The 27,516-nt window shown below is 39.1% G+C and overlaps 1 protein-coding gene across 1 annotated transcript; it reads right to left on the bottom strand.

Moving 5' to 3' along the window:
- Positions 1–243: 243 nt before the first annotated feature.
- Positions 244–27,327, bottom strand: LOC127677274 (disks large homolog 5-like). The gene is made up of 7 exons (XM_052172381.1): positions 27,158–27,327; positions 26,346–26,529; positions 5,161–5,356; positions 3,985–4,144; positions 1,914–2,057; positions 1,098–1,281; positions 244–387 (listed from the first exon to the last, which is right to left on the bottom strand). Exons 1-7 carry the CDS (start codon positions 27,325–27,327, stop codon positions 244–246), a joined length of 1,182 nt encoding a protein of 393 aa, XP_052028341.1.
- Positions 27,328–27,516: the final 189 nt, after the last annotated feature.

Genomic DNA, 27,516 nt, shown 5'->3' on the forward strand with positions numbered 1-27,516 from the left:
AACAAACAAAAAAAACAAACAGCAATCAAAACTCTAACAGTAAATTATATGAACCAGAGTTCTCTCACTACACTTTCAGCAACAGGGACATACAGTCTGTTTCTTCTCTTGGACATGTGGTGGCAGGGCAGTCACCTCAGTTCTCCCCGAAGGGGTATTGTTTGTACAGGAAAGGGAATAAATTCCTGAATTGATTGGCTCACTGGCTAGGTAGTTAGTGCCTATTCAACCTGAGGAGTTCAATTATGTGGTAGAAGACTCATCCAAGGAATTTTGTGGCTGTTGAGGATGGAGATTAGCAGTGTCTTCCTGAAGTGGCAACTCATTCTGCAGGAGGCCCTCTTCCTGGGCTGTGGAAATTTCAGCTCTTGCTACACTCTCTGCATCCTAGAAGAGGAAGGCAGTTATTAAGACAGAGGCTTGTTGTGAACCTAAATGTCAGCTGTCAGGCTGCTGCCTCTCAACATCTCAACAGGAATGTTATCATTGATCTTTTAACTGACACCATTGCTGTTATAACTGCAGGCACAGCAAAATATCCAGCAACATTAACCTATTACATGGGCTGACAAGCTGCTACTCATTTTTATCAGAGCACACCAAGAAATGGGCAATTGGAAGAGACCTCACTGGGTTACAGGAGGAAAGGAAAATGCCACATGCCACACAGATCAAAGTCAAGGAGAATAACATATTTCTTATTAGTGTTTGAATTTTACCTCTGCAAGTTGCTTCCCACTTGGGAAGTCAAATGACCCTTGCATGACCTCTGTCACAGGACCCAGAACTTACCCAAAGGTCTGCAAAGCAACCCACGTATCATGAGCAGGTGTAGGAATGCTGCATGATATTGATCTATCACCCTTACTGGTCTTCAGAATAAAGAGGAGTAGAAAGGTATACTTGCCATATTTCAGCTTATCTCAAGATGTTCACAACCGAGAATGTGCATAGCCCTAGCAATGACCAACTACATTCCATGAGGTGGGTGGCTGCTTGGGACTGTGCATTAGAATGGTGCTGTGTGAAAGCAAAGATGGATGCAGTGGGAAAATGTTATCAGTCAGTATAAGCCAGGCTGAGCTGCTTGTACCTACCTGATGTTGTTGGCCCTGGAGGATGCTGGTCTTGTCCTGTTCATCTTTAACATTCAGGTTCAAGTCAATCAGGTATTGCTGAATGATGGTCCAATCAGCATGTACTTCCTTGTTCTCCTGCTTCAGTGTAACCAATCTCTTATTCATAATGTTCTTCTGCATCAGGAGCCGGCTGTGCAGGTTGCTAGAGACACAATCTTCATGGTAAGATCCTGCAGGCTCCTCCTCCCATTCCTACATCAAGGTCCCATTAACCCCTTCAGGACCTAGGTTCCCATGAATACCTAATGCAATACTTCTTAATACATTCTTGAGAGGTACACAAACAGCAAATAGCAACTTGAGGGAAATAAAAGTGATTGCTGCCGTCCAAACACCAATATGGTTGCATGTCTCTCCAAAGAACATGGTATCTGAAACTATCCATAACAGCCCAATGCATTTCAGCAACATCAAATAGTAGGTTGCAGATACCCTCAATGCAGTCAGTAGAATCAAGAGGAGGGCATTGTATCCTTTTGTTAGATCACATTTAGCTCTGTAAAACTATGCCTGAGTTCCACAGACCTAGTACTGTACCATAACCCTCTCATGATCTGAATCACTCTTCTAATGAGAGGCTGCTGCTGATGCCTGGACAATGTTAGGATGAGTAACAGTCTCACAGACTTTGAAACTGACACCAGAAGTCCCAAGGCACAGTGATGGCTAAAAGGCAGAAGGGATAGAATCAGACCTGCAGACTCTCCAGTCCAGGAACAAAGGAAGTCAGAAATGGCCATTGCACACCTGGTGACCTCCATGAATAGTACTTACCGATAGAAGTTAATCTCCTTCTTGAGATCCTGGAAGGTCTGTTTGGCCTCAATGTTCTCCTTCTCTAAGGTGTGTAGAAATGTCATAATCTCCTTCTCCTTTAACTTTAATTTTTCATATAATGGATTTGGTGTGTAGTACGGCCTGTCCCCAGGAAGATAGAACTCCATGAACATGTGCTTTTTTAAAAACACCTTTTCAGAAACCAAGACACATACACATCTAAGTATTTTATTATATTTATTTATTTATTTGTTTATTTATTTATATTTATATATTTTTTTGTATTTTTGAGACAAGGTTTCTCTGTGTAGCCCTGGCTGTCCTGCAACTCACTGTGTAGAGAAGGCTGGCCTCAAACTCAGAAATCCATCTGCCACTGCTTTCCAAATGCTGGAAATACAGGTGTGTGCTATCATGGCCTGGCTGAAAATGTGTTTCTTTTTTTTTATTCGATATATTTTTTTATTTACATTTCAAATGATTTCCCCTTTTCTGGCTTACCACTCCTCAAAACTCCCACAAGCCCTCTTCCCTCCCCCTACCCCCTCATCCACCCCTTCCCACTTCCCTGTTCTGGTATTGCCCCATACTGCTACTGTTTCCATAACCAGGGACCACCCCTCTGTTCTAAGAACACATGAACACAGACTGGGTCTTGTACTCCCAGCACAGGAAGGTCAATTCCTGGATTCTACATGCTGGGATCTTTTTCATCTTTGGAAACTTTTTATCCTTTCCCAAGGACAGCATAAGCTATGTATCCAGATGGAGGGTGCCCTGGCTCCCTGTGTTTACTCATTAGCTCTGGAGGGGCAGTCTAGCCCCTTGTTCCCTCAATAGCCTAGGGCACAGGTCGTTGCCAACTAGACACCTGTGATTATATTTTCCCTGTTTTGACAACAGGGACTATAATTCCACGATAACTAACACTTTAGAGGCAGACATTACACATAATTCTTGAGATGAGACCAGACATAACCAATGCTTTATAATCTGCCCAAGAGGTGCAACTGTTACATAAATGTCCTCATAAAGAGAAGGAACAGTGCTATTTAAAGTGGGGGCTCCCAGACATCAGGACTCACATCACCTTGAAACTGCATGTAAATCCTCAGTCCAATACACAGACCACAAGATTCCAAAGTGTGGAGGTAAATATAAACATATGAAACAGAAGCACATGTATGCACACGTGGAAGCAAACAGACTCATAGACTGGCACACACACATTAGGAGAAAAGGACACAGAGCCAGAGAATGAGAAATAAAGACAGAGACAGAACCAGAGAGAATAGGATGAGAATCAGCAGAAATGTATGCAACATTACTGTCTCAGAGTACCCTGGATGTCACAGATCCCTGAATTTAAAAGAGTAGAGAGAAATAAACATGCAAAAAATTATTCACAAGAGACACCACAATCATGTGCACATACACATTCATTCACACAGAAACAGATATACACTCATGTGTACACACATGTAAGGGAAAAAAGAGACAGAGTAACAGAAAGAGAGAGAGTGAATCAGAGACAGAAGCAGAGAGAACATGAGAATCAGAAGAAATGCATGCAACATTACAGTACCAGAGTATAAGTCTCTCAGAGAAAGAGGAACAGGCAGAGCCTCAGGCGTCTAGTCAAGCACTGAGATGAACAATGTGGGACCAGGCCCCTCCATCTGCATCTAGCAGTTTCCAGCACTCAGTCACCTGCCAGTCCAGTACAAACACTCACCACAAACTCTCAGCTCCTAGAACCTCACAAAAACATCTCCTTTCAAGGGCTTTCCAAAAGCACTCTGGGAACTCACTGACCATTGCCTCTATCCCTGAATTCTTCACTCAGACCACAAGTCCCACTTTTGACCTGGAGGAAGCAGAAGAGTCCATTTCCCATCTTACTCCTGACCAAGCTTCAGGTTCTGCCTCTCCTCTAAGAAGTATTTAGGGACATGAGGTTTGACCCAGGGATATCATGAAGATACACCTTCCTATGATCAACTGCCTTAAAAAGACAAGTGTGGCATTGACTCCAGATGAACACCACAGCATTTGGAGCAATGCATACCTCTTGTTCATGGCTCCCTCAGTGACATAGATCAAGCGATCTCTCAGCTCATTTCTCTCTTGGGTAACGAGCTGCAGCTCTCTGGTCAGCCTCTCCTCTTCCTCCTTGGCCTGATTCTTACTTAGGACAGTTACAGGGGATGATGTCTGCCTGCCAGACCCTGTAGGTAAAAGAACACAAGTGAACTTACATTTGTGGAATGCATAGAGTATAGACAGTCTACTCTGAGGCCTATAAAGTAGACCACAGGCCTAGAACCCAGTGACACCACACAGAGTTTTATCCAGGCTTTAGATGCATCCTCAGTGGATCTCAGTTCTACCATCACTCTATAGAGACTAGGAGATGTAAGCAGCCATGTGTGTCCTCTGTCTCCATATGTATTCTTATGATGACCACAGAGATGGCTTCTCCTGGCTTATTACCAAATGCAGAGAGTGCAACTTGGCTTCAGAGTCCTTAGTCCTCTGGTTTTACAAGTCACACTGTAAATTCACTATTCACAAGTACTTGAGTGCTGTATGATGTTCAGATCTCCTATCCTGTTACTCTAGGCCCAGGAAATGGCCTTAAAACATCCTGCAGGGGGAGAACACACTGATTTATTTCCTCTATTGAAACAACAAGCACTCCAGAACTGGCCACAGGATGGAATCTCTGCTGGGTTTATCAACTCTGATAGGTCTTTGGTTACAGTACAATTATTCCTGCCACCCACAACCAGTGGGAAAGCTAAGGTGGGAACTTTGAGGGAGAGGAAGTAAGAGTAGTTCTGAAAACAAGAGGTTATCAGCAGGGGCACAAATCTCTCCCTGGTACTATTGTCAGAGAAGCTGAAGCTAGAAGCATGGTAGTGAAGGCAGTGATGCCCTTCCCTAAATTGGTGTAGGTTAGATCCTCTGTGACTCCTGATGCTCTCATTCTGTCCCCAAGTAACAATCACAATACTCAGTGAAAGTGAAGAATTGGATTTGACAGCATAATAGCTTTGACCCTGCCATCTCATGCTTTAAGGAAATAGAGAAAATAGTGTTCTGGTATTCTTGATGTTCAAGAGTTGTGAATATCCTAGAATTGTTTTGCTTCCAAGAAGCTTCAATTCCTTTGTCCCTTTGCTAGAAAGGCCAGCTCGGGCCACCCTGACAGGAAGCTCAATATCCACTTCCCAGTACTTACTCCACATTCTCCATGACCACCTCCTTTGTCCTTCATTACTCTCAGATGAAAGGCCAGCTTCCTTCCTCCTCTCTCTAGTCTCTCTCCCATCCACATTGGTTCTCCGAAATAGTTTTCTGAGTCGGGCAAACATGTCTATCAGTGTATTCTCTAGACACTGACTGAGAAACCTCAATGCTCTGCTGTTGCTACAACACTGGTGACATCACAGCTCATGCTAAGAATTCTCTGGGAGAATATAGAATGTTCAAGAAGGGACTGCTGATGTCATGGGTTACATACAGCCTTTGGCTCCCTGCTAATGTTCTCCCTGCACTGAACATGAAGCTTAAGTGCTCTTTCCTGAAGACACTCTTGGGGCATAGCCACTGAGCCTATCTTCCTTCCAAGGCCATGGTTTACTCTGGGCTTAATTGCCATCACCTCAGTAATCCCTGTGTTTCTAACTGGGGGTTTCCTTTTCAAACCCTTCTCAGAAATGTCTCATCCTATCTCAAATTTTCCTCAATCAGCAATATGAACCTTTAAAATGTACTGAGAAACAACTCCAGTTCTAAAGTGCAGTCAAAAGTTCTCCTGTCTTTGGTACAGGTGCATGAAATTACATCCAGGCAGAGCCTGCAGGGCAGGTTAATATGTGGATGTGTGTTAGGGGTTACACTCATGATATCTTGTGCATAGCTTTTTCAAAGATGCCCCCAAAATGACTTGAGAGAGAGAGAGAGAGAGAGAGAGAGAGAGAGAGAGAGAGAGAGAGAGAGAGAGAGAGAGAGTTGCAGTCCTCATGGTTCTGGCAAGAGTCTGGAGATCAGTTGGCAGAGGAAAGTAAAATATTGGAGCCACCAATGGAAAGGCCCTCAGGCAGTGTCTCATTTCTGCACCAGTGTCACCAAAGGAGGATTGCTTATAGTCCTCTATAATCTATAAAATGAGATTATGTCAGAACAAAATAAAATAGTCAAAATTGGTAAGGGTATATGAAAATATAATAGATGTATGTTAGTGCACAGAGCAAGGGCCTAACATCTTGTGCTTGTGTTAATGATCGGCCTCACAAACCATAAAAATACCTAACTTTTTTTATTTTTTTATTTTTTATTTTTATTTTTTATTTTTTATTCTTTTATTTTAATTTATTGATATATTTATTTACATTTCAAATGATTTCCCCTTTTCCGGACTCCCACTCCCTGAAAGTCCCATCTGTCCCCTTCCCTTCCCCTGTTTTCCCACCTAACCCTTCCCACTTCCCTGTTCTGATTTTGCTCTATACTGCGTCACTGAGTCTTTTCAGAACAAGGGGCCACTCCTCCCTTCTTCTTGTACTTCATTTGATGTGTGGATTATGTTTTGGGTATTCCAGTTTTCCAGGTTAATATCCACTTATTAGTGAGTGCATACCATGAGTCACCTTTTGAGTCTGGGTTACCTCACTTAGTATGATGTTCTCTAGCTCCATCCATTTGCCTAAGAATTTCATGAATTCATTGTTTCTAATGGCTGAATAGTACTCCATTGTGTAGATATACCACATTTTTTTGCATCCACTCTTCTGTTGAGGGATACCTGGGTTCTTTCCAGCATCTGGCAATTATAAATAGGGCTGCTATGAACCTAGTAGAGGATGTATCCTTATTACATGGTGGGGAATCCTCTGGGTATATGCCCAGGAGTGGTATAGCAGGATCCTCTGGAAGTGAGATGCCCAGTTTTCGAAGGAACCGCCAGACTGCTTTCCCGAGTGGTTGTACCAATTTGCAACCCCACCAGCAGTGGAGGAGTGTTCCTCTTTCTCCACATCATTGCCAACACCTGCTGTCTCCTGAATTTTTTTTTTGTGGTTATTAGTGGTTACTCTTTTTTTAAATTTTTTTTATTCGATATAATTTATTTACATTTCAAATGATTTCCCCTTTTCTAGCCCCCCACTTCCCGAAAGTCCTGTAAGCCCCCTTCTCTTCCCCTGTCCTCCCACCCACCCCTTCCCACTTTCCCGTTCTGGTTTTGCCGAATACTGCTTCACTGAGTCTTTCCAGAACCAGGGGCCACTCCTCCTTTCTTCTTGTACCTCATTTGATGTGTGGATTATGTTTTGGGTATTCCAGTTTTCTAGGTTAATATCCACTTATTAGTGAGTGCATACCATGATTCACCTTTTGAGTCTGGGTTACCTCACTTAGTATCATGATCTCTAGCTCCATCCATTTGCCTAAGAATTTCATGAATTCATTGTTTCTAATGGCTGAATAGTACTCCATTGTATAGATATACCACATTTTTTGCATCCACTCTTCTGTTGAGGGATACCTGGGTTCTTTCCAGCATCTGGCAATTATAAATAGGGCTGCTATGAACATAGTAGAGCATGTATCTTTATTACATGGTGGGGAATCCTCTGGGTATATGCCCAGGAGTGGTATAGCAGGATCTTCTGGAAGTGAGGTGCCCAGTTTTCGGAGGAACCGCCAGACTGATTTCCAGAGTGGTTGTACCAATTTGCAACCCCACCAGCAGTGGAGGAGTGTTCCTCTTTCTCCACACCCTCCCCAACACCTGCTGTCTCCTGAATTTTTAATCTTAGCCATTCTGACTGGTTTAAGATGAAATCTCAGGGTTGTTTTGATTTGTATTTCCCTAATGACTAATGAAGTTGAGCATTTTTTAAGATGCTTCTCCACCATCCGAAGTTCTTCAGGTGAGAATTCTTTGTTTAACTCTGTACCCCATTTTTTAATAGGGTTGTTTGGTTTTCTGGAGTCTAACTTCTTGAGTTCTTTATATATATTGGATATTAGCCCTCTATCTGATGTAGGATTGGTGAAGATCTTTTCCCAATTTGTTGGTTGCTGATTTGTCCTCTTGATGGTGTCCTTTGCCTTACAGAAACTTTGTAATTTTATGAGGTCCCATTTGTCAATTCTTGCTCTTAGAGCATATGCTATTGGTGTTCTGTTCAGAAACTTTCTCCCTGTACCGATGTCCTCAAGGGTCTTCCCCAGTTTCTTTTCTATTAGCTTCAGAGTGTCTGGCTTTATGTGGAGGTCCTTGATCCATTTGGATTTGAGCTTAGTACAAGGAGACAAGGATGGATCAATTCGCATTCTTCTGCATGCTGACCTCCAGTTGAACCAGCACCATTTGTTGAAAAGGCTATCTTTTTTTCCATTTGATGTTTTCAGCCTCTTTGTCGAGGATCAAGTGGCCATAGGTGTGTGGCTTCTTTTCTGGATCTTCAATCCTGTTCCATTGATCTGCCTGCCGGTCACTGTACCAATACCATGCAGTTTTTAACACTATTGCTCTGTAGTATTGCTTGAGGTCAGGGATATTGATTCCCCCAGAATTTCTTTTGTTGCTGAGAATAGTTTTAGCTATCCTGGGTTTTTTGTTATTCCAGATGAATTTGAGAATTGCTCTTTCTAACTCTGTGAAGAATTGAGTTGGGATTTTGGTGGGTATTGCATTGAATCTGTATATTGCTTTTGGCAAAATGGCCATTTTAACTATATTGATCCTGCCGATCCATGAGCATGGGAGGTTTTCCCATTTTTTGAGGTCTTCTTCCATTTCCTTCTTCAGAGTCTTGAAGTTCTTGTCATACAGATCTTTCACATGTTTGGTAAGAGTCACCCCAAGGTACTTTATACTGTTTGTGGCTATTGTGAAGGGGGTCATTTCCCTAATTTCTTTCTCAGCCTGCTTATCCTTTGAGTATAGGAAGGCCACTGATTTGCTTGAGTTGATTTTATAACCTGCTACTTTGCTGAAGTTGTTTATCAACTGTAGGAGTTCTCTAGTGGAGTTTTTTGGGTCACTTAGGTAGACTATCATGTCATCTGCAAATAATGATAGTTTGACTTCTTCCTTTCCAATTTGTATCCCTTTGACCTCCTTATGTTGTCTAATTGCCCGAGCTAGTACCTCAAGTACAATATTGAAAAGATAAGGAGAAAGTGGGCAGCCCTGTCTAGTCCCTGATTTTAGTGGTATTGCTTCAAGTTTCTCTCCATTTAGTTTGATGCTGGCTACCGGTTTGCTGTATATTGCTTTTACTATGTTTAGGTATGGGCCTTGAATTCCTGTTCTTTCCAAGACTTTAAGCATGAAAGGATGCTGAATTTTGTCAAATGCTATTTCAGCATCCAATGAAATGACCATGTGTTTTTTTTCTTTGAGTTTATGTAGTGGATTGTATTGATGGATTTCAGTATATTGAACCAACCCTGCATCTTGGGATAAAAATAAATAAATAAATAAGGATGCTATATACATAGTGGAGCATGTGTCCTTATTGCATGCCAGGGAGGGAATACTCTGGGTATATACTCAGGAGTGGTATAACAGTGTCCTCTGGAAGTATCATGCCCAGTTTTCCGAGGAACAGCCAGACTGATTTCCAGAGTGGTTGTATCAGCTTGCAATCCCACCAGCAGTGGAGGAGTGTTCTGCTTTCTCCACATCCTGCCAACACCTCCTAACTCCTGAGTTTTTAACCTTAGCCATTCTGAGTGGTATGAGGTGAAAACTCAGGGACATTTTGATTTGCATTTCCCTAATGACTAATTATGTTGAACATTTCTTAAAGTGCTTCTCAGCCATTCAAAATTCTTCAGGTGAAAATTCTTTGTTTAGCTCTGTACCCCATTTTTAATAGGATTATTTGGCTCTCTGGAGTCTAACTTATTGAGTTCTTTGTATATATAGAATATTAGGGTTGTCAGATATAAGATTGGTGAAGATCTTTTCCCAATTTGTTGGTTGTCATTTTGTCTGATTGATAGTGTCATTTGCCCTACAGAAACTTTGTAATATTATGATGTCCCATTTGTCAATTTTTCATCTTAGAGCATAAGCTATTGGTGTTCTGTTTAGGAAAATTTCCCCTGCACCCATGTGCTCATTGCTCTTCCCCAGTTTCTTTTCTATTAATTTTAGTGTGTCTGGTTTTATTGGAGGTCCTTGATCCATGATCCACGTGGAGTTGAGCTTAATACAAAGAGATAATAATGGATCATTTTGCATTCTCCTGCATGCTGACCTCCAGTTGAACCAGTACCATTTGTTGAAAAGGCTACCCTTTTTCCACTTGATGGTTTTAGCATTTTTGTGGAATATCAAGTGAACGTAGGTGTGTGGGTTCATTTCTGGGACTTCAGTCCTATTCCATTGATCTACCTGCCTGTCACTGTACCAATGCCATGCAGCTTTTAACACTATTTCTCTGTAGTACTGCTTGAGGTCTGGGATACTGTTTACTACAGAAGGTCTTTAACTGTGGAGAATAGTTACATTCTCTCTCTACAAGTGTTTATTGCTGGAAAGTAGGAGAAGTGGAAATGATCTTCCACATTCGTGAAAAATGGAGCATAAATGAGGACTGGGACACCAGCAGTGTCTCCTGGCCTTTGTATGCTTAGACCGGGTTCACAGGGAAGGTGGAGTGACAATTTTGCATCACCTGCAGGGACAGAGTGAGGTGGAATGGGCACTGAGAAGGCTGTGCAACACAGCTCTAGTACCTCCATTCAGGTAGAAAACAAAATTTCTTTTCTGCGTCCAGGAGCCATTGTTGAGGCCACAGAACTTGTGTAAACATGGTAAGGTAACACAAATGCATTTTTCTAATGATAAAATTTTTCTTGATGAGGTTTTCCCCCATAACATAACTGTAGCATACTTATCACTCAGCAGACATCTATTTCATACTGTTACTGTAATATACCTCCTAGTCATGGATATAAATCAAAAGAAAAATATCTTAATTTGAACAGGGTCATCATGACCATTTTATGTTCTCTATGTTGTGAGGTTTGTTAATCTTATGAAATTCTACATCTATATGCTTTCCATAGAGCCCATCAAATTCAAGGCCAATATATAATATTATGTCTAAAATAACTTGAGTCAGGGTTCTCATAGGGCAGCATTTCCAGCACTTTTGCATGAGCTCTTTGGGGTTTATACACAAAGCTGTAGCTGAGAAATATCTAGTGCAGTTTTGATTTGTTGCCCTGATTGATCAAACTTGTGATGTGCCTTCAATAAATCATCCATGTATAACTGAAATGGGGAAATCATTTGAAATGTAAATAAAAAATATATCGAATAAAAAAAAAAACCAAAAAAAAAAAATGCAGGAGACAGCAGGTGTTGGCGAGGATGTGGAGAAAGAGGAACACTTCTTCACTGGTGGTGGGGTTGCAAATTGCTACAATGACTCTGGAAATCAATCTGGCTGTTCCTCTGAAAACTGGGCACCTCACTTCCAGAAGATCCAGCTATGCCACTCCTTGGCATATACCCAAAAGATTCCCCAGTATGTAATAAGGATACATGCTCCACTATGTTCATAGCAGCCCTATTTATAATTGTACTCCAGTTTTTAATAGGGTTTTTTGTTTTTTTGGAGTCTAACTTCTTGATAGTATATTTTAGCTATGAGCCCTCTAACAGATGTGTGGTTAGTAAAGATCTTTTTCAATCGTTAGTTTATCATATTGTCCTGTTGAAAATGTCCTCTGCTTACAGAAGCCTTGCAGCTTTATGAGCTTCCATTTGTTGATAGTTGATCTTAAAACATAAGGTGTGGATATTCTGTTCTAGAATTTTGCCCTGTGTTCAGGTTTGCGAAGCTCTTCCCAACTTTCTCCCCTATAAGATTCAACATATCTGATTTTATATGGATGTACTTGATCCTCTTGGACTTGAGTTTTGTATAAGGAGAAAGGAATGGATCAATTAGCATTCTTCTACATGCTGACTGCCAGTTGAACCAGCACCATATGTTGAAAATGCTGCCTTTTTCCACTGGATGGGCTTAACTTCTTTGTCAAAGATCAAGTGACCACAGATGTATGGATTCATTCCTGGGTCTTCAATTCTATTCCACTGATCTACCTGAGTGTCCCCATACCAATACCATTTAGATTTTTATGTTGATTCAGCCAGAATTTCTTTTATTGTTGAGAGAATTTGTTGCTATATTGGATGTTTTTGTTATTCTAAATGAATTTTACAATTGCTCTTTCTAATTCCATTGTGTTGCAATTTTGATGGTAATTGCATTCAATCTTTAGACTGCAAGATTTTTAGATGGCCATTTTTACTCTGTTAATCATGCTGATCCATGAGCTTTGGAGATTTTTTCCATCTTCTGTGTTCTATTTCTTACTTTAGGGATTTGAAGTTCTAGTCATATAGAAGATTTTTTCACTTGCTTGGTTGAACTCACAGCAAGATATTTTATAGAATTTGTGACTATTGTGAAGGGTGTTGTTTCCCTTACATCATTCCCAGCCTATTTGTACTTTGAGTAGAGTATAAATAGGATACTGATTTATTCTGTTAATTTTATATCTAGCTACTTTGCTGATCATGCTTTTCAGTGGTAGGACCTTCGTGGTTGAAGTTTTGGGGTCAATTATGTATACTATCATATCATCTGAAAATAATGTTATTTTGACTTCTTCCTTTCCAATAGGTATCATTTTGACTTCCTTTTGTTTTCTTATTTTTCTAAGTAGAACTTCGAGTACTATTTTTCATAGGTAGGTCCTTGTCTTTTAACAGGATTGCTTTGAGTTTCTCTGCATTTAGTTTGATATTAACTATTGTTTTGCTATATGGTGCTTTTCTTATATTTAGGTATAAAGCTTGAATTCCTGATCTCTCCAATAATTTTAACATCAATGGGTTTTGTCTTTTGTCCAGTACTTTTTCAGGATGTAATGGGATGTTCATGTAGTTATCATCTTTGAGTTTGTTTATAGAGTGGACGACAGTGATCGAATTCCATACTTTGAAAAATCTCTGTATTCCTGGATAAAACCTACTTGATCATGGTGATTTAACATATTTTGGGGTTCAGTTTGCAAGTATTTAATTGAATATATTTGAGGTGATATTTGTAAGGTAATTTGGTCTGAAGTTCTCTTTCGTTGTTGTTTTTATGATTTAGCTATCAATATACTTGTGAGTGCATAGATAGATCTGAGTAGTCTTTCTGTTTCTATTTTATGAAAGACTTTGCGATATATTGTTATTAGATCTTCTTTGAGGCCTGATAGAATCCTGCCCTAAATGTATCTGGCCCTTGGCTTTTCTTGCTTTGGAGAGTTGTAATGACTGCTTTTATTTCCCTAGAAGTTATGGGGTTATTAAGTTGGTCTATCTGATTCTGATTTTGCTTTAGTCCCTGATATGTCTAGAAAAATCATCTATTTTTATCTATATTTTCCAATTTTGTTAAATATATTATTTTGTAGTAGCATCTGATTTTTTTCAATGTCTTCACTTTCTGTTGTTTCTGTTTCTGTTGTTATGTACTGTTGTTTCTTCTGTTTCTGTTTCTGTTGTTATGTTATGTCATGATTTTTTCAATTTGGATACAGTCTCTGTGCCTTCTTGTTAGACTTGGTAAGTGATTATCTATCTTGTCAATTTTCTCAAAGAACCAACTCCTAGTTTTGATGATTTTTTTTTGTCTAGTTCTCTTTGCTTCTACTTGATTGATTTCAGCCCTGAGTGTGATGATTTCCTACCGTCTACTATTAATCAATGAATATTCTTCTTTTTCTTCAAGAGCTTTCAGAAGAGCAGTTGAGCTCCTAGTGTTAGATTTCTCCAATTTCTTTATGAATGCACTCAGGACTATGAGATTTCCTCTTAGCAAGCACTGCTTTCATTGTGTCCTGTAAGTTTGGATATGTTGTATCTTCATTTTTATTAAACTTTAAAAAATCTTTAATTTATTTCTTTATTTCTTCCCTGATCAAGTTCTCATTGAGTAGGAAGTTGTTCAGCTTCACTGTGCATGTTGTTCTTGTTGTTCCTTTTGTTTTTGAAGACTTGTCTGAATCTCTGGTGGTTCAATAGAATGCATGGAATCAATTCAATGTTCTTGTATCTGTTGAGGTTTGTTTTGTGTCCGTCTACATTTTCAGGCGAAGTGTTCTTTAGATATCTGTTAAATCCATTGGCTTTATAACTTCTTTTAATTTCATTGTGTCTCTTGTTTCTGTTTCCATGATCTGTCCATTAGTGAGAGAGGGGTGTTGAGCTCTCCTCTTCTTATTGTTATAAGAAGTCTTATTCTTATCTTGTGAGGGTTGTGCATTTAATTACAGTATTGTTTTCTTTGCAAATATGGGTGCCCTACTGTTTGCTGCATAGATGTTTAAAAATGAGTTAATCTTGGTGTATTTTTCCTTTGATGAATACATAGTATCCTTCCTGATTATTTTTTGATAACTTCTGGTTAAAAGTTGATTTTATTTAATATTAATTGTTTTCCAACCTTTTACTCTGAGGTAGTATCTGTCTTTGTCATTGAGTTGTATTTCCTGTATGCATCAAAATGCTGAGACCTATTTATGTATCCAGTCTGTTGGTCTATGTCTTTTTATTGGGGAAATTTTTTTAATTGGTGTTAAGACGTATTAAGGAAAAGTGATTGTTACTTCCTGTTATTTTTGTTGTTAGAATTGGGATAATATTTGTTTGGCTATTTGGGTTTGTTTAAAGATTACCTTCTTCCTTTTTCTAGGTTGTAGTTCCCTCCAAGTGTTGCTGTATTTCTAATAATATCCTTTGTAGAGCTGGGTTTGTGGAAAGTTATTGTGTAAATTTGGTTTTGTCATGGACTATCTTGTTTTCCCCATCTATGGTAATTGAGAATTTTTCTGGGTATTTTAGCCTGGGCTCCCATTTCTTTTCTCTAATGGTCTTTATGAAATCTTCCCAGGATCTTCCAGCTTTCCTAGTTTCTGGTGAGAAGTCTGGTATAATTTAGATATGTCTGCCTTTATATGTTACATGATATTTTCCCCTTACTGCTTTAATGTTTTATTTTGTTAAGTGAATTTGGTGTTTTGATTATTATTCGACAGGAGAAATTTCTGTTCTAGTCCAGTCTATTTGGAGTACTGTTGGCTTCTTATGGTTTATGGGTATCTCTTTCTTTAGTTTAGGGATGTTTCATTGATAACTTTGTTTTAGATAGTTATTGGTCCATTAAGGTGGGCATCTTCATTCTTTTCTATAACTATTATCCTTAGGTTTGCTCTACTCATTATATCCTAAATTTTCTTCATATTTTGGGTTAGGGCCTTTTTTCTTTTGCATTTCTTTGACTGTTGTGTCAATGTTTTGTATGGTAACTTCTGCTCCTGAAAGTCTCTCTTCTATCTCTTGTATTCTGTTGACAACTCCTGATCTCTTTCCTAGGTTTTCTAACTCCAGGTTTGTCTCCCTTTTTGATTTCTTTATTGTTTCTATTTCCATTTTTAGATCTTGGATTGTTTTGTTCATTTTGTTTGCCTGTTTGATTGTGTTTTCCTATAATTCTTTAATGGAATTTTATGTTTCCTCTTAAATGGCTTCTGCCTGTTTACCTGTGTTCTCCTGTACTTTTTATGGAAGTCGTTCTTGTCCTTCTTAGGTCCTCCATTGTCATCATGAAAAGTGATTTTATATCTGAATCTTGCTTTTCCAGTGTAATGCTTTATGCACAACTTAATATGGTAGGAGAATTAGGTTCTGATGATGCCAAGTTACCATGGTTTCTGTTACTTATGGTCTTTTGATTGCTTCCTGCCATCTGATTATCTCTAGTGCTACCTGCCCTGACTAAATGTGACTGGAGCCTGTTATCCTGGTTGTGTCAGAATTCATGAGAGTCTAGCTGCCTCTGTGGTTCTGTGATTCTGAGATTTTGTGATCCTGAAATCCTGGATGTGTCAGAGCTCCTGGGAGTCAAGTTGCCTCTGGGATCTTGTAATCTTTGTGTGACCAAGCTCCTGGGATCTTGGGACCCAGGAATACTGTGATTCTGATCATGTTAGAGCACCTAGGATTATAGTTTCCTCTTGGTGTTGCTGGACTGCCTTCAGAGTTAGCAACCAAGGTAAACCAGCCAAGACTGAAATGTACCCATGCCACTGATCGGGCATGTATCCTGTATTTCTGGATCCCACTAGTCCCAGTGATGTCCAGTGGTGTTAGGACAGATGTTTTGTCCTCCTTATGTCTCATCCTATGATCCTGGGTGTCTTAGAGCTCCTAGAAGTGGAACTTCTGGGTGTGACAAGTCTGTCAACAGAGTTCATGACCAAGGTAAACGAGCCAGTCTAGTGCCCTAATCATTTAAAAGAGAGATATTAATAAGTTAAAACTTGATAAATGGGAAATCACCCCCTCTAATAAATCTCTCAATGGAAAAGTTATCAAACAAAATTCTTTACAAAAAAACTTGAAACTTGGTTTTTTTGGAATCTGTTTTGGACAACAATTACATTCTAGAAAACAGGGTATTACTTCTGACAGTGTGTTACTTCATATATTCCTGGGCAAAACTGACACAGTTATATAATGACCTCAAATATGAATGAGTGTCTTAAATTAAGCAAAGTTTTCTTTGTTTTTTTTTTTTTAGTATTTTTATTTTCTATATTCTTTGTTTACATTCCAAATGATTTCCCCTTTCCCGGATCCCCCCTCCCCATATGTCCCATAAACCTTCTTCTCTCCATTCATTCTCCAATGACTTCCCTCCTTTTTTTCTCTGTCTTTATATTCCCCTCCAATGCTAGGTCAGTCCTTTACAGGATCAGGACCTTCCCAATAATTCTTCATGGGAGTCATTTGTTATGCGATTTGTGCCTTGGGTATTCAGGGCTAAGAATCGATCCATTCTTATCTCCTTGTACTAAGCTCAACTCCAAATGGATCAAGGACCGCCACATAAAACCTGACACACTGAAACTAATAGAAAAGAAACTGGGGAAGACCCTTGAGGACATGGGCCCAGGGGAAAAGTTCCTCAATAGAACACCAATAGCTTATGCTCTAAGATCAAGAATTCACAAATGGGACCTCATAAAAGTACAAAGTTTCTGTAAGGCAAAGAACACTGTCAAAAGGACAAAACATCAACCAACAGATTGGGAAAGGATCTTCACCAACCCTAAATCTAACAGAGGGCTAATATCTAATATATACAGAGAACTCAAGAAGGTAGAACCTAGAGAACCAAATAAACCCATTAGTGGGGTACTGAACTAAACAAAGATTTTTCACATGAAGAACTTCAGAGGGCTGAGAAACACCTTAAGAAATGTTCAAAATCATTAATCATTAGGGAAATGCAAATCAAAACAACCCTGAAATTTCACCTCACACCAGTCAGAATGGCTAAGGTCAAAAACTCAGGAGACAGCAGGTGCTGGCGAGGATGTGGAGAAAGAGGAACACTCCTCCACTGCTGGTGGGATTGTAAGATGGTGCAACCACTTTGGAAATCAGTCTGGTGGTTCCTCAGAAAACTGGGCATGGCACTTCTGGAGGACCCTGCTATACCACTCCTGGGCATATACCCAGAGGATTCCCCAGCATGTAATAAGGACACATGCTCCACTATGTTCATAGCAGCCCTATTTGTAGTAGCCAGAAGCTGGAAACAACCCAGGTGTCCCTCAACAGAGGAATGGATACAAAAAATGTGGTATATTTACACAATGGAGTACTATTTAGCCATTGGAAACAATGAATTCATGAAATTCGTATACAAATGGATGGAGCTGGAGAACATCATACTAAGTGAGATAACCCAGTCTCAAAAGATTAATCATGGTATGCACTCACTGATAAGTGGATAATAACCTAGAAACTTGGAATACCCAAGAAATAATCCACATATTAAATGATGTCCAAAAAGAACAGAGGAGTGGCCCCTGGTTCTGGAAGGACTCAATGCAACAGTAAATGGGAATACCAGAACAGGGAAGTGGGAAGGAGTTGATGGAGGAACAGGGAAGAGGGCTTATGGGACTTGTGGGAGTGGGGACCCAGAAAATGGGAAATCATTTGGAATGTAAATAAAGAATACATCGAATAAAAAAAATAAAATAAAATAAAAAGAAAAATGCTTTTCAATGTACACAGTTGGTTGTTTTTCAGTTTATTCCAGGTGTATTCAAGTTGACACTAAAAGTAGAGATCACACTAATTAGAAACAAAATAAACTAAGCAATAATGTGTGCATGTATATATTTAAAAATGTGTCTGTGTTTGTGTGTGTGTGTGTGTGTCTGTGTTTGTGTAAGTGCTTCATTGAGATGTATTGGATTTCACAAAATGCTTGCTCAAGTATATAAAGTAATCCAGTTGTGTGATTTCTTTTTATTTTCAAGTTCATCCTTCAAAAAATATACATTTTTTTCAAAAGTGAAAGCAAGAAATTAATCTCCTCTCAACAAACCCAATAGAAGATAGCAACACAAACCTCATTTTTCCTTAATACCTCTTAATATTAATCAATTCAATTTCCCCATAAAAGACATAGACTAGCAGACTGGATACATAACCAGAACCCAGTATTTTGCTGTATACAGGAAACACACATCAGTGACAAAAAGAGACACTACCTCAAAATAAAAGGCAGGGAAACAATTTTCCAAGAAAATGGTCCCCCAAACAAGCTGCAGTAGCCATTCTACTATTGATTAAAATCAACATTCAACCAAAAATTTTAAAAACGGAAAAGGAAAGAAACTTCGTACTAGTCTAAGGAAACATTTACCATTATGAACTCTCAATTCTGAACATCTATGCTCCAAATGCAAAAAAACCAACATTCATAAAAGAAACTTTATTAGAGCTCAAAGAATACACTGCACCTCATACAATAATAGTGAGAGATTTCAACACCCCACTCTCATTAGTGGGCAGACCATGGAAACAGAAACTAAACAGAGACACATTGAAACTTATAGAAGTTAATTGGGGATGTCTTACAAGTTCAGAGGTTCAGTCCATTATAGTCATGGCAGGGAGCATGACAGCATCCAGGCAGGCATGGTGCTGGAAGATCCAAGAGTTCTACATCTTGTTCTGAAGGCAAACAGGAGAGGTCTGATGTCTTCAGAAGCTAGAAAGATGCTCTCAAAGGCCACCCCCATAATGACTTACTTTTTCAACAAGGCCATACCTACTCCAACAAGACCAAACCTCCAATTGTGTCAATCCCTGGGCCAAACATATACAAAAAAAAACCCCACACAAGTATAAAAGTTAGCCACCACTAATAAAACTTCCAGGTTTATATCATCTTGGTTTCTAAATTTCTCATGACTCAATTTTATAATATCTTCAACAATAGGGTTGACTATCAAACTCTGGATGTTGACCAAGAGCAATAGCAAGTCTGTAATGTGTATGGATGGGAAGGTATCTATGGAAAACCACTGAACAACAATTTCAAAAGAAGTAACATCAATCTGGTGATAGAATTTGTATTTCCTAGACCGGGTGTCTTTAAATTTGTTGTTCTCCTGCTGCAGGTTAACTCCATTTAAAATGCAAGGGTTCTCAGCCTTCATAATGATTCAACCCTTTAATACACTTGTTTGCCTTGTGGTGACCAATCTCCAACTACAAAATTATTTTGTTTCTTTTATTTATAGTTATGACATAAAGTCATAACTGTAATTTTGCTACAGTTATGAATTGTAATGTTAATATCTGATATATAATATATCTGATATATGAGCCCCCCCCCAAAGAAGTTGCAACACACAGGTTGAAAACAGCTACTCGTGTGTGTGTGTGTGTGTGTGTGTGTGTGTGAGATTTGTTTGTTTGTTTTGCCTCTTTGTCAAAACCCAGATGGATGTAAGAGCATAGCCTAATATCAGGGTTCTCACTATTACTCCATTAGTCAATGTGTCTGTTCTTATGATATTAACATGTCGTTTTTAATACTATGACTTGTAATCAACTAGAAATTATGAATGGTAATGGGTCCACCTCTGTTTTACTGTTTTATTATTTAAGATTATCTGGACTACCCTGCTTATTTGTGATTCTGTATTGGTTTTTAGATTCTTTTTCCCTTATACTATGAAGCTTTTTATTGGAATTATGATGGGATGCATTTAAACCTTTATATTGATTATAGTAGGATTCCATATAGCAATATTAATCCTATTATATTTGAACATGGAAAGGCATTCCATTTTCTGGTTTCTTATTCAATTTTTTCTGTGTCTTAAAGTTTTCATTGTATCAGATTCAATGCATTCCCATCAAAAGTTTAAAACAATTAATTACAGTTTTTGATAGAACCCTTCTTACATTCATATGGAAAAGCAAAACAGTGTGTTATTTACATTTTCCATTACTGTGAAAAGACACAATGACCAAAGCAAACTTGTTATAAGGGACAACATTTAATTGGGACTGACCGACATGTTCTGAAGTTCAGTCCATTATCATCATTGAAAGTAGAGCAGAGTACAAGAGGGAGGCACTGGAGGAACTGTGAGAAGGAGGGGTGTCTTCTGCATGCAAACAGGTGAAGGCTATCTAGCATATAGCCACAAGGAGGTCCTCAAAGCCCAACCCCACTGTCACACATCTACTCCAAGGAGGTCACACCTTTTAACAGTGCTATTGCTTTAGTCAAGCATATTGAAACCACACATTCCACTCCCTGGCTAATATAAGTTTGTTCAAATGGATGAGTCTATTGTGGCCATACCTATCGATACCATAACAGAAAATATACTTAATCAAACTCAGATGTCCCATAGACCCTAGGAGGTTCAAGAATATTAAAAGTCCAAATTCATTGTCTCTTCTTGCATACACACATTCTCTAAAGTATAATCCCCTATAAAATCAAAAGAAGATGTAGATCACATATGTCTAAAAATCACAGGATATCTACTGTCATTTAAAAATGTCATGCTGAGAAAGTACCAGACTAAAGCAAGACAAAAACACAGCTTCTCAAACTGCAACTCTAAGTTTCCATTTCTGAACATCTATGTTCCAAATGCCAGGGCACCCACATTCATAAAATAAATTTTACTAAAGGTAAAAGCATGCATTGCATCTCACACAATAATGGTGTGGAGACTTCAAGACCACATTCTAATCATTGGACAGTCCATGGAAACCCAAAGTTAACAGAGACAGAATGAAACTAACAGCTGTTACTGACAATGGAATAATAGATATTGAAAGAATATTTAATCCTAACATAGAAGAATATACCTTCTTCTCAGCACCTCATGGTACATGCTACAAAGTTCACCATCCTCTTGATCACAAAAAAAGCTTGAACTGACACAAGAAAATTGAAATAATCTGATGCATCCTATTAGATCTCCATGGACTAAGGCTGGTCTTCAATAGCAACAAAAACAACAGAAAGCCCACATACACATGGAAGCAGAACAATATCCTACTCAATGTAAGTTGGTCAAGGAAGAAATAAGACATTTTAGGATTTAATGAAGATGAAGGCACAACATATTCAAATTTATGGTACACAATGAAAGCAGTGCTAAGTGTAAAATTCATAGTTCTGAGAGCTTCCAAAAAGAAACTGGAGACAGCATACACTTGCAGCTTAATAGCACACCTGAGAGCTTTAGAACAGAAAGAAGCTAATACACCCTGTGTATTGCATGAGGAGTAGAATGCAGGAAATCATCAAAATCAGGGCTGAAATCAACCATGTTGAAGCAGAAAGAGCTATACTAATAATCAAGAAAACCAGGAGCTGTTTCTTTGAGAAAATCAACAAGATAGATAAACTTTAGCCAGACTAACCAGAAATGAAAGGGGAAAAATAAGAACAGAAGCTGAGGAAATTAAAAAAAATTATATTTCTGTGTATCTTAAGATGTTGCAATCCCAATTTATTTTTCAGCCTATACCATTTCAATAAAGATGTCTACTGACTTTTATAATTCATTTTGTATCTAGATACTTTGCTGTAGTTGCTTATCAGCTGTACTTCTCTGGTACATCTTTGGAATCACATCATTTGCAAATTCAGTACTTTAACGTTTTCCTTTACCTGTTCTATCCTCTTGATGTCGTTTTGGTTTATGATTGCTCTCACTAGAAATTAAAGGACTCTAATGAATATATTGTGAGAGAGTGAGTAGCCATTCCTTGGCCTTGATTTTAATTAAAGAGCTTTAAGTTTTTCTCCATTGAATTTGATGATTTCTATAGACTTGGTATTTATTAATTTTATTATATTTAGTTATTTGCCTTTTATCCCTGTACTACAGGACTTTTAACATGAAGGTGAGTTTGATCTTGCCAGTGATATTTTATCCATCTAATGATCATATGGTTATATTTCTTTCATTGTGGTTAATTGGTAGATTGCATTGCAGTGTTTTCCTATATTGTACCATGCTTGCATTCTTGAAAAGAAGCCTACTTGATCAAGGTAGAGAATGTCTTTTGTATGTCCTTGGATTCTGTTTGCAAATATTTTATGGAATAGTTTTACCTCAATGTTCATCATGGAAATTGTTCTGAATACCTTTCTCATGATGAATATTTGTGTGCTTTATCAGTTTGATTGTGGCCTCAGAGATTGAGTTTGGCAATATTTCATCTATTTTTATTCACTGGAATTCTTTGAAGATTGTTGGTATTAGCACTTTTTTAAAATTCTGGAAGAGTTCTACATTAAAATCATTTGGACTTTTGCTATTTATTTTGGGAGTTTTTTGATGACTATTTCTATTTCCTTAGGGGTTATAAGATTACTTTATCACTTTTCAGTTCTGGATTGAGGTTGGATAATTGATGTCTGTCTAGCAAGTCATTTAGATTATCCTTTTTTTTTTTTTTTTTGGAGTTTAGGCTTCTGAAATTAGAACTACTGATTTTTTTCATGCCTCCAGTGTCTATCGTTATATCCCCCTTTTCATTACTGATTTTGATAATTTGGGCGTTTTTGTTGTGCCTTTTGATTAGTTTAGAGGTGTTTTCTGCTTTGCTGATTTTATCAAAGTACCAGCTCTTCATTTCCTTGACTATTTATATGATTCTCTTTTTTCAGCCCAGATTTTGTTTCCTGCCATCAAATCCTATCTCTCAGTGGTTTCAGGTTTTGCCTGACATTGGGAACTGGATCATGCAATAAATGAAGCTCTTGCTGTTTTGTGTGTGGATGATGTATACCACACCTTTACTGGACACATTATACAGCCAGCATTTAGAATGTATTTAGCTATTCCATCATGTCAGTGTTATCTGCAAGTTGCCATGAGACATTAACAGAACCCTGTATAAACCTCTGTTTGTCAGAGGTCAGTCAGAATGAATGACAGAATGCTTTTAAGCCTGGGAACAGTTCAGTTAGCGGGGAGAGAAAATACAGCAGGGTATTTCACATTGTACATTGAGGAAAATTTAGTCTTGTTAGAACTGACATGAAATATCATCTCATAATGTATGCATCTGCTAGTGTCTATCAACCAAACCAAAAACAATGATAACCCATATGTGAGTAGGCTTACCAAGACCCAGACCACTTATGTGTTCTACGATGTTCAAGGAAACCCCACAAATACAATAGTAACCTGGTAGTTTGTTCTAAATCATGTCTTACCTTGTTCCCATTGTGCTACTGATGACTCTTTCTCCATAAGAATCAGCTCGTAAAAGCCAGAGGACCTAAGGTAGAGAGTAACCAAAGCCTCTCTACCCTGATGCTCTGGAGGCTGAGCTAAATTCTCTGGTTTTCCAGTAGCTGTTTGTGGACCCACTGGCTTACTTCCTTGACATTTTTAACACTCTGACTATCCTAAGGTGTCAGTTAGTCAGTTCCATTCAAAAAGTAAGAGTCACTAGGAAGGAACTATCCATAGCCTCTCAGAACTTCTTTGGCAAAAGAGCAGCTCTACCTGTCCCTCCTAGGTTCCACACTTGCACAGTCATGCTTTCCAGTGGACACATGTGCTCACAGCTGCAGGCTCCCTTCTCTGTGGCTGCTCTTGAGCTTCCTATCAAAGCTCCTTAGATCAACAGTCATTTTTTTTTTGTTAGCAAGAGTGATTCATTATCCCAGCACAGCCTATAGGAGGCTAGGCTCCATTCTGGATTTTACATATATGCCTAGTTTACAGTGTCATCCCAGATCAGAGGGGAAAAATCTGCACTAAAATTGAAAATAAGATTACTGGGGCAAAACCTAAATGCCCACAGAGCAGTGGTAATATCAGAGACCTGTACTGATGCCTGGCAGCATAAAACCGTGAGCATGTGCAGCTCAAGTAGTGGTACCTAAAAGTCTCCTGAGATGTCTGCACTCAATTTTATGTGATACAGTCCGCATAACATATCACATGATCTGGAAGGACAAGAGCCAAGTGTAGGAGATGTGATTAAGACTAACAGGTTAGAAAATCTAATGCTGACAGAAGACCAACATGGTACCTAACAATCATCTACTGCAACTGCCTGCAGTTATATCGAATGCATTACCTGGAAGGGAAGCTGGGGATGAATGGGAAGGCAGTGAGAAAGGAAGGAGACCATGACCACAGATTGCTGATCAAGGTCCAAGTTTTAATCGGTGACTAAGAATTTAAGGTTGGGGGCAAGATTCTTTCCCCCAAGGTTTGAGAGTCTGCTCATCCTGTGTTGGCTCCAACTCTCCACTGCTAGGTGGGTAGCCTGCTTAAATCAGGGAATTGTAGATCTGGAAGAACACTGGACTTCACCTTGGTCTGAGCACTCCACTCTATGTGTAGTAGATTGTGGCAAGCACTGAGGTCTGGAATTCCTGCTAAAATGGCCACTGGGGGTAGGGGTAGGGCAAAATCTTCAACAGAAGAAATTATTCCTTCTTCCTGCTTCTGAGGCAACTGCACACAGGCAGGTCACATACATACAGTAGGAAAACACACAATTGTCATTAATAATAAATATGAATCTAAACAGCCACCAAACCAAACCAAACCAAACAAAAAACAGAAAATGCATGATCAATGACAATAACACCTGTACATGAGAATACACGACAGCATGGATCTATTATGGCAGTAATTAAATCATAAACTGTGTATCATTGGGGGAAACCACAATATTCATACAGAAAGACATTGCCTTATATAACCTAGTTGACTCTGAATTCACTCTGCATCCCAGGCTGCCTAGAGCTTACAGAGATCCATCTCTGACTGTGAGATCTAGGTCTACAGAAGAAGACAGAACACATGAATAAGAAACATTGTCTTAAGAGTCCCGAGTCACAAATAAATTTTTATTCCTCAGAAATACAATTTAAAGAAAATAGGCTTCAAATGACAATTACTATATGAAACAAAGATCTCTCACTGTGCTTTTAGCAACACAGATGTACAGCCTGTTTCTCCTCTTGTACATATTGTGGCAGGGCAGTCACCTCAGTTATCTCTCAAGGGGTGTTTTCAGAACAGCAAAGGGAATAACTTATGAATTGGGTGGCTCACTGGCTAGGTATTTAGGGCCTATTCACCATGAGGAATTGAATTATGTAGAAGAAGATTCCTCCAAGGAGTTTTTTGGCTGTTGAGAATGGAGCTCAGCAGGGGGCTCCTGAGGTGGCAACTCATTCTGCAGTAGGCCCTCTTCCTGGGCTGTGGAAATTTCAGCTTTTGCTACAGTTTTGGAGACCTAGAAGAGGAAGGGTCTTATTAAGACAGAAGCTTGGTCAGGAACTAAATGTCAGCTGTCAGGCTGCTACTTCCCACCAACTCAACAGGAATGTTATCATTGACCATTTAACTGACACCATTGGGGTTATAAGTTGAGGCAGGGCAAAATATCCATAACATTTACTAAATACATGGGCTGACAAGCTGCTACTCAGACTTCCATCAGTGCATAACATGAAATGGGCAATTGGAAGAGACCTCTGTGTTGCAGGAAGTAAGGAAAATGCCACAGGGCACCCAGATCAATGACAATGAGCAGCAAATATTTTGTATTTTCATTTGCATTTTAACCCTGTAAGATGTTTCCATTTTGGAAGTCACATGATCCTTTCCTGACCTCTGTTGTAGGACCTAGAACTAACTTGTTCTAAGCTCTGCAAAGCATCCCACCTATCATTACCACATGGAGGAAACTGGCATGTTATTGATCTTTCATCCTTACTAGTCTTCACATTAAAGAGGAGTAGCAAGGTATACTTGCCAATACTTCAGTTTCTCACAAGGGACTAACATCTCAGAATACTTGTGCATAGACTGAGCAATGAACAACTACATTCCATGAGGTAGGTGGCTACTTGGGGGTGTGGATTAGAAAATGCTGGGTGAAAGCAAAAATGGATGCAGTGGGCAAATGTTCTCAGTCAGTAATAGCCAAGCTGAGCTGCTTAAACTTACCTGATGTTGTTGGTCCTGGAGAATTCTGGCCTTCTCCTTTTCGAATTTATCATTCAGATTCAAGTCAATCAGGTATTGCTGAATGATGGTCCAATCAGCATGTACTTCCTTGTTCTCCTGCTTCAGTTCAGCCAACCTCTTATTCATAATGTCTTTCTGTATCAGGAGGCAGCTCTCCAGGTTCCTGGAAACACAATCTGCATGGTAAGATCCTGCAGGCTCTTTCTCCCATTCCTACATCAAGGTCCCATTAACCCCACTAGGATACAGGTTCCCATGGAGAACTAATATTTCCATGAGAGCTGCACAAAGTGAAAATAGCAAATTGAGGAAAGAAAAAAATTATTGCTGCAGACCCAACACCAAAGGGTTGCATATCTCAGCAAAAGAAAGAGGGATCTCCGACTATTCATGACACTGCAATGCATTTCAGCAATATCACTTTGTAGTTTGCAAATCCCCTCAACATAGGTCAGTAGAATCAAGGAGGACATTCTATTCTTGGGAGGCATCACATTCAGCTCTGTAAAACTGTACCTGAGCCCCACAAACATAGTAATGTATAATAAATTTCTCATCATATATATCACTCTTCTATTGAGAGGCTCCTGTGGATGCCTGGACAATGCCTGTAGGAGTAATGGAGTAAGGAGTCTCTTAGAGATTTTGAAAACTGATTCCAAAAGTCCCAATGCACACTGATTACTAAAAAGCAGAACAGATAGTACCAGTCCTGCAGACTCTCCAGTCCAGAATCAAGGAAGGCAGAAACATACATTCCATACCCTGTGGAATCCCAAAACAATACTTACCGATAGAAGTTGATCTCCTTCTTGTATTCCTCGAATTTCTGCCGGGCCTCAATGTTCTCCATCTCTAAGTTTTGTAGAAATGCCATGATCTCCTTCTCTTTTAACTTCAATTTTTCATAAAATGGATTTGGTTTATAGTAGGGCCTGTCCCCAGGAAGACAGAGCTCCATGAACTTTTGCTTTTTTGAACACATGAACTCAGACTGGGTCTTGTATTACCCCAGCCCAGGAAGGTCAATTCCTCGGTTCTACATGCTGGGATCTTCTTCACCTTTGGAAACTTTTATTCTGTCCTAAGGACAGCAGAGATTAGGCATCCAGATGGATGTTGCCTGGGCTCCATGTGTTCACTCAGTAGT

This window comes from Apodemus sylvaticus, chromosome 2, assembly GCF_947179515.1.
Source record: "Apodemus sylvaticus chromosome 2, mApoSyl1.1, whole genome shotgun sequence".
In the NCBI taxonomy this organism is placed as follows: Eukaryota; Metazoa; Chordata; class Mammalia; order Rodentia; family Muridae; genus Apodemus; species Apodemus sylvaticus.

What these genes read in the sequence shown, in the direction of transcription:
- LOC127677274 (XM_052172381.1), bottom strand. Translation starts at nt 27,327, where the DNA reads ATGGAGCTCTGTCTTCCTGGGGACAGGCCCTACTATAAACCAAATCCA. An exon ending in AAGGAGATCAACTTCTATCG is followed by an intron (nt 26,530 to 27,157) that starts GTAAGTATTGTT and finishes TTGTGTTTCCAG; the next exon opens with GAACCTGGAGAGCTGCCTCC. An exon ending in GTGGTCATGGAGAATGTGGA is followed by an intron (nt 4,145 to 5,160) that starts GTAAGTACTGGG and finishes TTTTACCTACAG; the next exon opens with GGTCTGGCAGGCAGACATCA.